Below are 12746 nucleotides of genomic sequence, written 5' to 3'. Positions count from 1 at the left end.
ACAGTTCTTAGCAAGATGACCAAGTTCTATACAAATGAAACATCTTTTGTTAATGTCTCTTGTCCTCATGTGATGTTTTACACAATTCATTCCAATGTGTCAAAATTCACCATAGTAATGACATTTGTACCAAGTGTTATAGTCCCAACCAAATATCGCTTTTACAATTTGTTCTCTTGGGTTTAATATCTTAGTTTTGCATTATGATTATTTGTGCCCATGCTTTTTACATTTGTGACATTTTCCTTCAAACGTAGGTTTCTCTTTGCATTCATTAGCTCTATGACCATGCTGATTGCAATTGTAGCATTTTCCATTAAATTTAGCTTTCCCATTGCTCCAACATTTGTTTGATGTATGATCTATCTTACCATAGTGACTGCAAGTAGGTCTTTGATTCTTTTATGCTCCTTACTTGGACGATTCACCTTCTTCTATATATCCAATTCCTACTTTTCCCTTTTGTTTGTATTAGATTTTATCATTTTGTTGATCCATGTCTGGTTGAGATTTCATCATCCTCTCCTTGATTTTCCTTTCAATGTTTAGATAATTCTACAATCTTTCATTTTCTAATCTTAGATTCGTAATTTCTTCATTTGCATTGGTGAATTGATCAATGAAATCTACTTGCTGAAGGGATAGGTGTTGAATTTCATTGTTCTTTTCTTCTATCTCTTCTTTTAGATTGTTTTTCTTTGCCATGACTTCACATGATCTTACTAACTGAATTTCTTGTTCTCTTTTCAGCTTTCTTACTTCTTCTTCAAGCGTGCCATTCTTTTCCAATAGTTCTTTGATTGCTTCATTGGCTTCATATTAATTTCTTTCTGAGTGAATGTCTTCAATTCTTTCTTTAATGTAGTGTTGTTCATTCATCTGTACTACAAGATCTTTTCTTCTTTTGAAGGATTGAGAGAGTTGCTCTTTTGCTTTCTTGAGTTTTCTGATAGCTAATTCCAAATCCATATTTTCATTTTCAATAGCCTTGTCAAGTTTGAATACCTCCATAGCCTCTATTCTTTGCTCAAGCTATTAAGTTTCTTTCCTATGAATCAAAAAGCTCTGATACCAATTGTTGGAAATATATATATCATAGACTAAGTTACTAAGAGGGGAGGGGTGAATTAGTAACTAATAAAACTTAATCTTTAATTACCAATTAATGTAGGGCCCATTTGCCGTTACACCAAAAGCCATGACTGTTAGTGAACATGGAACACCACATAATTAACCACCTGTGGGCAGGGTAGCGCGTCACATAACCCAACAATCTCCCCCTCGACACGCATACCAGGTACTTACATGGGTCGGAAAGGCACCGTGGAGATTTGAACCCATGACCAGGCCAAAACCCAGGCTCTGATACCAATTGTAGGGCCCATTTTCCATTACACCAAAAGCCATGACTGTTAGTGAATATGGAACACCACATAATTAACCACCTGTGGGCAGGGGAGCATGTCGCATCACCCAACAATTAATACTTCATGTGAATTTTGATCATGCATAAGAAACTGAAAGAAATAAAATATTCATAACACTTTGACACATAATATGGTGACCTTCAAACCTTCCAAATAGAAAGTAAGACTAGGGTGGGGATGATACCCACAAGATTTAGTATTGTAGTATAAATTTGGCTTGTTAAGGGTTACAATGATCACTTCTGATGATCTGCCTTGTTAGGAGCAATAAGAACTGCTAGGTCCACCTTGCAAAAGGATTTACAAACATATAATGAAATATGCACTTGGTAAAGACATTTAAAAGAGACTATTAATTCTACCCTATGAAAGGATTTAACTGATCCACCTATTAGGATGAAAGAGTGGCTAATCTCTGATCTTCAACTTAGTTTGTTCAATGAGATTCCTTTGAGTGTAATGATCACCTTCCTGTGATAGATAAATCTTTACTGCTCCTTCTATTATTGGAGCCTTTGTACTTCACACTTTTTCTCTTCTATTCTAGTTACATTCCATACTTACTTTTATTGGATGCGATACAATACATTACATATATACTGATCCAATTTACAAATCAACAAATTGACTACAATACAAGTTTACACAAAATACACAAAGTCAATCCATTCTGTAGGAACTCAGCTTCTGAAGAATGTTATGATAGTTGGCATCAACTATCAATGCCTGACATCATCATGCATTTGGTAGACATAGAAGCTGGGTCCATACTAATCATTTTCGAGTAGTTTGAACTTGGTCTACATTGGTGACTAGGTGAACACTGTGAAACTCAACATATAAACTGAATCACTTGGTTAACACTGAGTGATTCATTCAACATTGGATTCACATAAATGTAACTACAAACTCAATAACCACTTCACAACTCAGTTTGCATTGAAGAACTTGACAAACACTAAGAAACTCAGTTTACACTATTGATCACCATCATGGTAGAAACTGCTCGGCGCACACTAAATATTGTTCCTTGAGCTCGATTATATATTCTACAATGCTTGGTTAACACTTTTTAACCTGTATAATAAGCTTGGTAGATACTATGTGTCTGAATAAGTGTGTGTTACTAATAAAAAACATGACTGTAATGTCAACAATTTTTAGTATGACCTAGTTAGAGGATTTGAACCAAATATCATCTCGACCTTATTACTCCTTAACATTACTAATTAATGGCTTTCTCTAAAGGACTTACAAACATCATTAATCAATTTTACCAAATAGAATTCACAGAATATTTAGGTCCACTTGGTTACAATATTTTATCTTCTACTACTGTAAGAAAGTAACAGTCAAATGATCTACTATGTCTACCACTACCTTGCCTATTCAGGTCTCTACTCTATTTGATTTCTACCTAGTGATCTTTCTTTGGATGATTCACACACTCTTTCTCTCTCTCTTTTCCCCTTTTACTTTCTCTACTTAATCGTACTTTCTTTTTTCTACTTAATTTATCTAATTCTTCTTTCTCATTCAATAGTTCATACTCAATTAGAAATACTAACAAACAATTAACAACAAAAATAGGTCTCAATCATCTCCTTAAATTGTTAACTTCTTCCTTGCAGATCCATCTAGATTTTTCCACTTAATTATTGTCATAGATCTCCAATTCATTGCATCTAGTCCTTCAATCACTTCTAGATCCTCTCAAAGTTTTTGCTCATTCTAAATCTTATCCATACAATCATCTTTGAATTATTCTAGTCTTTGATCTGGTTAAAAAGTTCATCCATGTATTCTTTATGCTTCTCAAACATTCTTAGTTTTCACCATTTGTCAACCTCAAATTAATCTTTTCTTTTGTTCTTCACTCGGTGAACGTTACAACTTCACTCAAGAAATAAATCACTTGGTTAACACTATAATTACTTAGTTAATACTAAAGTTTAACTTTGGTTTCCCAGATGTTTGGTGACAACTATATTCACTTAGTTAATACTATGTCTCTTCTTTCACCTACTCACCAGTTATGATCTTAATTGTGACATAATGTTCATGATTGTAAAATAATCAAACCAACGTTATACTATCATATTCCAATTCATTCAAGTACCCAATGAATACCAATACTTATTAACTTTTTCATCATCCTAGTTTCTTCAAGTCCTCTTTATCAATTAAATGATATGGCACTCTACTGAATTAGTGTACTATCTAACCAACTAAGGGTTGAAAAACATAACAATTGATATGACTCTTTTACATACAATAATAAAATTCTCGATTACATTATCAATTGGAGGTACCAATCTCCCCCTTTGGCATTGATGGAAATATCTAAACATAAGATTTTACTTTACAAAACATTACTCATAAGATAAGAAAATGTATGCATTGAGAAAAATACAAATTTTCATCTCTGTGACTTTGTTTTGCTTCTCTACAAGAGATTTCAATTATCAAGTTCACTTGGTCTGTATCTTCAACAACTTAATCTTCTCATTTTCTCAATTTATATCCCTTAGGGTATAATTCAATCTTCAACAACAACTCCATCATTCTCCCTTTATTCATCCTCTTTTCTATTCACTCTCTACCCCTTTTAGTCACTCCCTCCACTTTGATAACAATGCCAAAGGTAAATATAAGTCCCAATGTGAAACTTATTAAACCTTCTAGTAATACCTTGTGCCTTGCATGTACTATTTACATCAATTTCATAACAATCAGTTTTACATCTTCAGGATACATCTCTAAAGAGCCACCTTTTTCTTCAACTCGACAAATATATATATCCGATCATCCATGAATTGATGCAACATGCATCTTTACATAGTTTATCTTAGATAGGGGAAGCACCCTTAGCTCACCTCTTTGATACTCAAAAGTATCATTAGGAAACGGCTTAGTAAATATGTCTACAATTTGTTCTTTAGATTTCACATATTCAAGCGTCACTTGCTTCTCTTATACTTTCTCTCACAAGTAGTGGTAGTTGATAGATATACATGCTTGATTTTTGCATGCATCACTAGATTAGTCTAATTTTTTCTTTTGATGTGCATTAGTTGTAATGATACTCACTATAATTAAATTGAAGTCCAATTTGAGTTAAACAACTATTAAAATATTTAAAATTTATAAGTATCTAACATGTTATATTTTCTTCTTGTTTATATGTTTAAACTTATGACATTTGTTATAGTTTACTTATCAATTCTCTCCACCATATTGGGACTTTCTCAAGGACATGGAACCTTTCATTAATGGATTCAAACATGATGAAAAAATATTATATATCATTTAAATTGTTAGTGTCATAAGTTAGAATGGAAAAATATTACCCACTTAGGAGGGTCATGAGGCATTGAAGGATTTGAAACTCTTAGGTGCTTTTACAAGCTCTTGGTTAGGGTAAAAAGGATCAAACATGAGATAACTTACTCAAATTTAATCTTTTTAAAATATTAAAAAATATCCTTGGCTAAGTTTTGATTCTATTTACATCCATAATAGAAATTTCATCATTATAGCTCAAATGATTTTGCATGAATTTAATGTGCTACTAAATTTACAAAAAACATCAACTAAATTCACATTGGTGGAAAACTTAATCAAAGTGTTATGTCAAGAGTTAAAGGAAAGTTTTTAATTGTATTGGGAGAGCTAATTGTAGTGAAATAATGTGGTCCCAAATTTTCCAAAACAAAAATGCAAGGAATTTTACCAAAACCGAAACCATGTTGGATATTTGTGGTTATCAATAAGAGGACATATTAGTAATTCTATGGTTTTTAATTTGTTTGTAATTTTTCCTATTTAGAAGAATCTTGGAGCCTTTGTGATCACTTATTTCAAGTTTTCTTCTCTTTTAATTGGCATGCCTTCCCCTTAGTTGTTATTTTTCTTCCATAGATGACATGATGGAGGATGGGAGGAGTTCATCTTAGATGTTATTTTAGGTATCTTAATGGAGCACGAGAGCATGTTGGATATTAAGGAAATTCCATTAATTATATGATATTGCATTGCATTGATTTACTCCTATTTAATGTATGTAACAAGTAGGAAAATATTAGAAAATAATTGTTGACCACCTTACACACAAAAAAAAAAAATTAATAATGGAAATAGATATTTATTTGCTTTCACCTAGTAAATTTAATGTGATGATGGTTAATATTTTGTGTTAGTTGCAATTTTAACAATACTTAACATGGGAAAAACTATACCAAAAAAAATGTTGGGGTTCATTGTTTTGTTCACTATGATTTTACCTTTACCACTTTAATAATTTATGTGAACTTCAATCAATTAAAGAAATCAAATGTTCAATAGCTCAATTTTTCTAGTGGGTTGTTTGGTTAAGTTTTCATTTATATTAAACCCTCTTATACAGTGCATATTTGGGACATGGAATGCTATGTATTGTTGCAGGATTACCCATTGTGCTTGAGCACATGATTGATGCATTGAAGGAACTTGATGTTTTAGAACTATTTATAAAGACTCTATAAGTGTATTATATTTCATTTATGAATAATACACAGAGTATGGATGCTCTTCAAAATTGACTTTTCTTGTATTAATATTGTTTAACTTATGGTATCTCTTTGAATTTAATCTTCTGATTATTTTGTAAGATTATATGCATAGTTCTCCCCATATTAATGCATAGGAAATTTTTTGATAATCTTGGCAATTTTCCAACTTTATCTAGTTATCATAACATCTCCTCATTCTCATTCTCAAAGGAAAAATCTATGAGAACCTCATAACATTTGACTTTTATAAACTCATGACCATTCTTGGAAAATTGTACAAATATAATAAGGAAATCTCATGTAAATAGGAATTGTATAATACAAGTAATTAAATATGAAAAAATAAAGAGAAAACCTTCAAAATATGACTTGTGGTAGCGCTAATGGGGTTAATATATAGTTATTGGTTTGTTTCATCTCTTAGCTAGTGACAAGTTACTTTTGAGTCAACTAAGCACCAACAATGTATAACTTCAACTACGTGGGTGTGGTCTCTAGAATCCACTTTGTGAAACTAACATTCAAACCACTCAATTCTAGCGAGGATTTTAGTTAGTGCTAGCCTGACCAATCAAATCATTACTCTACAAAATCTCTCCCCTGTTTCGTTATTGTTCAATCCAATTACTTTTGAGCTGTTAGAGATTTATTGATTTATCTATTTGTCATTATTATCATATAGTGAGGGGAAGCATGGAAAGTTTCAAATTTTGACAAAGAGACAACTCACACAATCTAATCCACTACCCATTAATGTTGCTTATTAAAATGTTAGCTTCATTCTATTTCTCAAAACCTTTGTTAATATTGTTATGATCTCATGAATAAATTGTCAAATGATATTTCTTGTTTTATGTTTTTTTTTCTAAACATATGCAAATTCATTCCTTTAACTTCCAATGTCTTACTATTTCACTAGGTAAATGAAATATATAACACAACACATTTGTAAAATTGTAAAATTTTGTCTGAGGGATTTAGCATAATTGGTTGGAGTAATGAATTGTCATTGAGGAAACCTTGGTTCAAATCTTAAGAAGGACACTTGGTTTCCCAACCTAAAAGAGACAATTTGAAAAATTTAGAAAGATTTATTGATTAGATCATATTTATTAACAAGATAAAAAGTTATTTATATCAACTTTATATAAATACTAAAAATAACAATATAAATGTTTTTCTAAAAAGTTTAGATAAGTCTATTTTTAAACGAAAGACTATCAAAATTTGAACTTATTAAATAAATGTTTTCAAATATTGATTCCTCTATAACCGCCGTAAAGAAATCTGTATTCAACAAACAAATCTTTCGAACGACTTTATTTGTGGTCGACTTGGTAGCCAATAGCCTTGGAGATAAATGTAGAATATATAACTGAGAAAGTATGCACAAAGTCTTCTTCAGGATGTAGAAATAATTTGGATTTTTCTCCATGTGCATTCATAAATATTCAATACAATCATCCGTTTTGTCAACACGTTTCACTTTCTAGAATTCAATCTCATCCTTGCAAATGTCTGTGGGGTTCGTGTATTCATCTTTAACAGACAAAACTGATTCGTATATGTGTAGAAAATCTACATTAGAAACAAATCAGTTGACAGTTGAGAAGATTGAATTCTATAATAAGCCATGGCATGAGAAATGTGTAGCAATATAATAAGAGGAATATTTTTCCAATAACTGAAACTAAACTTCTATCAAAACTGAATAAATTGGTCGATTCCTAGAAGACTGCCATTAAACAAATATGTTTTCAACAAATAAACAAATCAGACCCGTGATTTCTGAAATAAAAATCTCTTATAAAAATGAAAAGATTATGAAGTCTCTTTTGTCTCTAATATTTCTCATCACATATTATGTTTACCATAAAACAGAAAAGTCTATTGACGTGGAGATGAAAATCATTGTTGACTCACTCTATTTCACTCCGACTTCACAAATAACGTGTAACATGACTGAGAAATAATAAACAGCATCTTCTTGAACATATAAAAACAACTTGGATTTTTCTCATATATCCATGTGCATTCACAAATCTTTAATGCAATCCTATCTTTTGTCAATACTTTCACTTTCACAGGCCCCCTTATTCAATCTCATTCCTGCAATTGTCTACAAACTCCCATGTTCAGCCCACAAGAATTCCTACAAAAGTCTGAAGAGTACCGGTCAGTATCCAATTTGTAATTATTATGACTATGATCTTTTCTTATAACACAATCAAATGCATAAAACCCGCTTATGGTAAAATAAAATCAAGGGTTTGCTTTTTCTACTTTACCAGACAAACTGATTTGAAAATATGTAGAAAATCTGCAGTAGATACAAATCAGTTGATAGCTGATAGGATTAAATTCCATGCCCTTGAAGCACTGCTAAGTTGTTATAAAAGCAGACCACCTTGCTTACATTTTCACAGCTCCCCATAGCTTCTCCACTAGCTTTGCTACAATTGTTTTTTAAGTGCCAAAATGGCTTGCCTGAATGTGGTGATCTTAGTAGTCTTGATAATGGCAAGTTTTGAAGTTGGTTTAAGTTCAAAAGTGAAATATAGTGTGGAAGAGGAGGCAGATTGGCAGGAAGCTACTGCTACATGGTATGGCAGTCCTAATGGAGATGGAAGTGAAGGTATTAAACTCTAGCAAGTACCATAGAGTATATTTTTATATACTTTTCTTTTAGCAACATTAATGTCTTGCCATCTTGTAGACCAATGGCTGTTTTGTAAATGAGTTTGGAGACTTTTTTCGCTTTATCTAATTAGATCTTTGTATATATCTACACTTTTTGCCAGGTTCAGATCATATTGCACTAACTAATCAGAATAATGTGTATATCCACCCCCATTAATGTTTTGTAGATGGGTTCATACCTTATTCCTCTTTATCTAATCAAAACCTTTTGTACTTCACTATTTATTTATCTACCAACATTAATGTGTTGTATGACTATATATCTAACCTGCTTTGTATGACAAATAATCATTTTATGAGTGAGTTTTGAGTTTTATCTCGTTTTATTTAGTCAGAATTTTGTAGTACAGTCAATATATATGATTTGATGAGTGTGATTCTAGGTGGAGCGTGTGGATATGGAAGCCTTGTGAAGAGTACACCGTTTGGATCAAGGGTAAGTGCAGGGAGTCCAGATCTGTTCAAAGGTGGCAAAGGCTGTGGAGAATGCTATCAGGTATACTATAGCTTATGCTTATGATTTGCATTTTACGCTTTCATATGGTTCTTAGGTTGGAAAGCATTTTTCAATGGAAGATGATTTTGATAGAGGTTTACATAAGTTTTGTTGTTTGCTAACACTTTTCTTATATTGATTTTGAGCTTTGATTGCAGGTAAAATGTAAGGAGAACAGTGTATGTTCACAAACACCTGTGAATGTAGTCCTCACAGATGAATGCCCAGGATGTCCATCTAATCATTTTGATCTTAGTGGAACTGCCTTTTCAGACATGGCAGTTGGTCCTGCCAAAGTTTCTAGTCTTCTTAATGAAGGAGCAGTTTCTATATTATTCAAAAGGTATTTCTAATTCGGTCACAATGGTCACTACTATTCTGTTCTTTTCTGTCATAAAAACAAAAAGTATACCTTTTTTTTCATTATTCAATAAGAAATGACAATTTGTTTTTTCTAAATTATTATTTTAATATTTCTTTAATAAATACTAAAGATTGTTTTAATTTGATATTTCTCAGATTTCAATATTGTCTACATTAATTATATTTTTCAAGTATACCAGTTTTAAATTACCAAAACTTTTTTCAAAATAAATGTTTAAGTTATCATTTATAAATAATAATATAAATAAATGTTTTCATTATCATTTATAAAGTACAAAAGCATTTCAATCTTCTTTGTTGATGTTCTGTTTTCATTTATCAGGGTATCTTGTGAGTATCCGGGAAAGAAGGTAGCGTTTCATGTTAATAAAGGATCAACTAATTATTGGTTCTCTGTCCTTATTGAATATGAAGATGGGGATGGTGATCTTCAAGAAGTAGATCTAAAAGAAGTAAGATTTATTGTATGTTTTAGTTGTAACATTTTATTGGAGGACTATATAGAATAACGTTCTTAATAGTTTTATAATTTGTTTGGTTGTAGGAGAACTCTGATACATGGAAAGGACTCAAGCAGCTATGGGGTGCCTACTGGTCTTTAGATGAAGGCCCTTTGAATGCTCCATTTTCAATTCGATTGAAATCTCTTTCTTCAGGAAAGACACTGACTGCATACAATGTCATCCCAAAAGATTGGCAAGCTAGTTCAACATATACATCTGTTGTTAATTATGATTAATGGTCATTCAAAATGATTTATCCATTTACCGTACCCTGCATCTACAAACTATCAAGCTGTTTTGTATCATCTACTGCAGTTTCATGTCCTCCTCCCCATTTCCAACCAGTTTTCAAGGCATTGTTTTATATGCCAAAACTAGTGTTGACGAGAGTTTAAGTGTTGGGTAGTAAACGTGGCTGACTCCATCTCTGGTCTCATCCACTTTATCTTAATATTATTAGAATATAACAGTCCTCTTCAATCTAAATACTCATCTTATCTACTTTATTTCTTACCGTCTATCCTGTCCATTTTCATTTGATTCTGGACTTTTTAACAAGAACGTCATATAATCAGGACAAGGCTAAAAACATTGCATGTGAAATTCACCTTTTTTCAAATTGGCACATACTCAAATCATTACATGATGTCCAATATGCAATTATGTTAGAAGAATACTATTAAATAGAACTCAATGTTATTTCTTCCTCCAATGGATAATACCCAAAAGTTTTAAATAAAATATAAAGATTGTAAATCAATTAGTTTGTTCTTATTATATCAAAAATAGTTTTTTAAATATTTAAGTAACATTTATTTACATTAAGGCAAGGGGTAAAGATAAGAATAAGCCTACTCCATCAAAAATGTCAAGTAGGAAAAGTCCTAGGGGTCTTGGTCTCAAAATTACTAATCAGGGGGGAGAGGAATATAATGAAGAGAGCGAAGACATGGATACTGATGAGGAGAATAAGGGTGAGGAAGATGAAGAGACAAAAGAGCCAGTTGAAAACCCTAAGAAGAAATAGAGGAGGATTAAAGAGGAGGTCAGACTTGTAGAGGATAAAACTGCATCTGGTCTAAAATTTTTGGTGCTTCCACCCCCTCCAAGTCTCCCTTAGGAGTAATAAAAGGAAAAAAAGGAGGAAGGAAGTGATGAGTGGTTATAAAAGATAGACGTATGACATGAAAAATTTTAATGTCAGAACTTCAAAGATGGGGATAGTGAGGGAAGCCATGAATCCACAAATCCTAAAAGAGAATGAGGGAAAGGTCTAGATGGAGGATCTTATCAATCTAGCACTGGTGGCTATAATTGATAATGTGAGGGAAGTGGGAATGAACCTATTAATAATGCAAGAAATAGTATGATAGATAATTTCAGATCAATTAAATGGTTGATTCATGCACTGGAGGAGGTTAAAGAAAGTATGGGACAACTGGAAAGCTGGGGGAAGAAATTTGAGGGAGGGAATGTCACAAATCAAGGGGAAGCTATTAGGTTGGTCAAAAAAAGGATGAAAAATTTGGAGGCTTACAACCATAACATGGCTAACGAGATCATCTTCATTCTAAACTCTCTCAATGAAAACATTGTTACTCTTGCTGAAAAGCTGAAAGCTAGGGGTCTTTTGGAGGATAATGAGGAAAAGGATAGAGATGAATATAGGAAGGATGATGAAACTATAACAGACATATCCCATAGCTAGCTGGATAGGACATGCTTGAAGAAATAGAAGCAAATGGCTGAGGAGTGTCAGAAAGCCTATGAAGCGGTGAAAACAATGCAGGACCTTGAAAGGAAAGTGAAAGAGTAAGGTCTATCTTTTTTTGTCTTTTGGTTTTCTAGTTTTAGCAAGTTTATCGTTTGGCTTTCTGTCTGTCTTTCGATCCAGCCTTTAGGTTGGTTGTAGACTATTCTAGGCTTTTGCTGATTTATTTATAGTCCTATGATATATAATAACTTTTGGATTTTAGGATCCCTGTAAAGCCTTTTTTTTATCAAAAACATTTATTTAGATTAAAGTGATTAACCTTGATAAATATTAAGAGTATAAGGTGGATTTTGATTAGAAGTATAATATTTTCTAATTTTTAAATTAGTTATGATATTGAGTTAAGATTTTGAATCATTAGGTAAGAGTCTACAACACAATGATAACATATGAGTCTCTTATATGGGAGGTCTTGGGTTCAAGTTACTCAAACTTAATAAATAATAATAAGAATTGATCACAACACATAATAATTTATCTTGGCTTCAGCCTCTTACGCATTAAAATTATGATAAAACATAATAAGAAAGAATAATATAATAATAAAAAGGATGAACCATTTATACTAGTGAGAATTCATGATTCATATATTAGTTTAATATATTTTATAGCGTACTACTCTATAGTGAGAAACTTCAACTTTTTTCAAAAGTCACCTTTTAGGGAGAAATAATCTAACAAATTGGGAAGGGACTTTTCAATGGTTGTTCTTCATTGAAATAAAATGATGAGAGACAATGGTTAGATTGGAGACCAACTTCTTATAGCTTATGTTTTTCTATTCTTCTTTCTTTCTCCTATTGGAAAACTTCTATGCAGAGTTGAAATTTTATGTTTGGGCAATCTTTTATCTAAAAGTACAATATTGTATTTCTTGGTTTTATTTGATTACTAATTGTTGTTTCTTTTCAC

At 31.9% G+C, this 12746-nt stretch overlaps 1 protein-coding gene across 1 annotated transcript; it reads left to right on the top strand.

Moving 5' to 3' along the window:
- The first annotated feature begins 8379 nt into the window (after positions 1–8379).
- LOC149571408 (expansin-B16-like) lies at positions 8380–10546 on the top strand. The gene is made up of 5 exons (XM_089812934.1): positions 8380–8612; positions 9061–9173; positions 9332–9516; positions 9880–10009; positions 10102–10546. Exons 1-5 carry the CDS (start codon positions 8456–8458, stop codon positions 10294–10296), a joined length of 780 nt encoding a protein of 259 aa, XP_089669060.1. The 5' UTR covers positions 8380–8455; the 3' UTR covers positions 10297–10546.
- Positions 10547–12746: the final 2200 nt, after the last annotated feature.

This window comes from Cupressus sempervirens, chromosome 2 (genome assembly GCF_028749045.1).
Source record: "Cupressus sempervirens isolate cs-2001-9-10 chromosome 2, ASM2874904v1, whole genome shotgun sequence".
Classification (NCBI taxonomy): domain Eukaryota; kingdom Viridiplantae; phylum Streptophyta; class Pinopsida; order Cupressales; family Cupressaceae; genus Cupressus; species Cupressus sempervirens.
This window is presented reverse-complemented; position numbering and strand designations above follow the sequence as displayed.

Coding starts and splice junctions, on each gene's coding strand:
- LOC149571408 (XM_089812934.1), top strand. CDS start 8,456: ATGGCTTGCCTGAATGTGGTGATCTTAGTAGTCTTGATAATGGCAAGT. Junction 9,174..9,331: donor GCTGTGGAGAATGCTATCAG/GTATACTATAGC, acceptor CTTTGATTGCAG/GTAAAATGTAAGGAGAACAG. Junction 9,517..9,879: donor GTTTCTATATTATTCAAAAG/GTATTTCTAATT, acceptor TTCATTTATCAG/GGTATCTTGTGAGTATCCGG.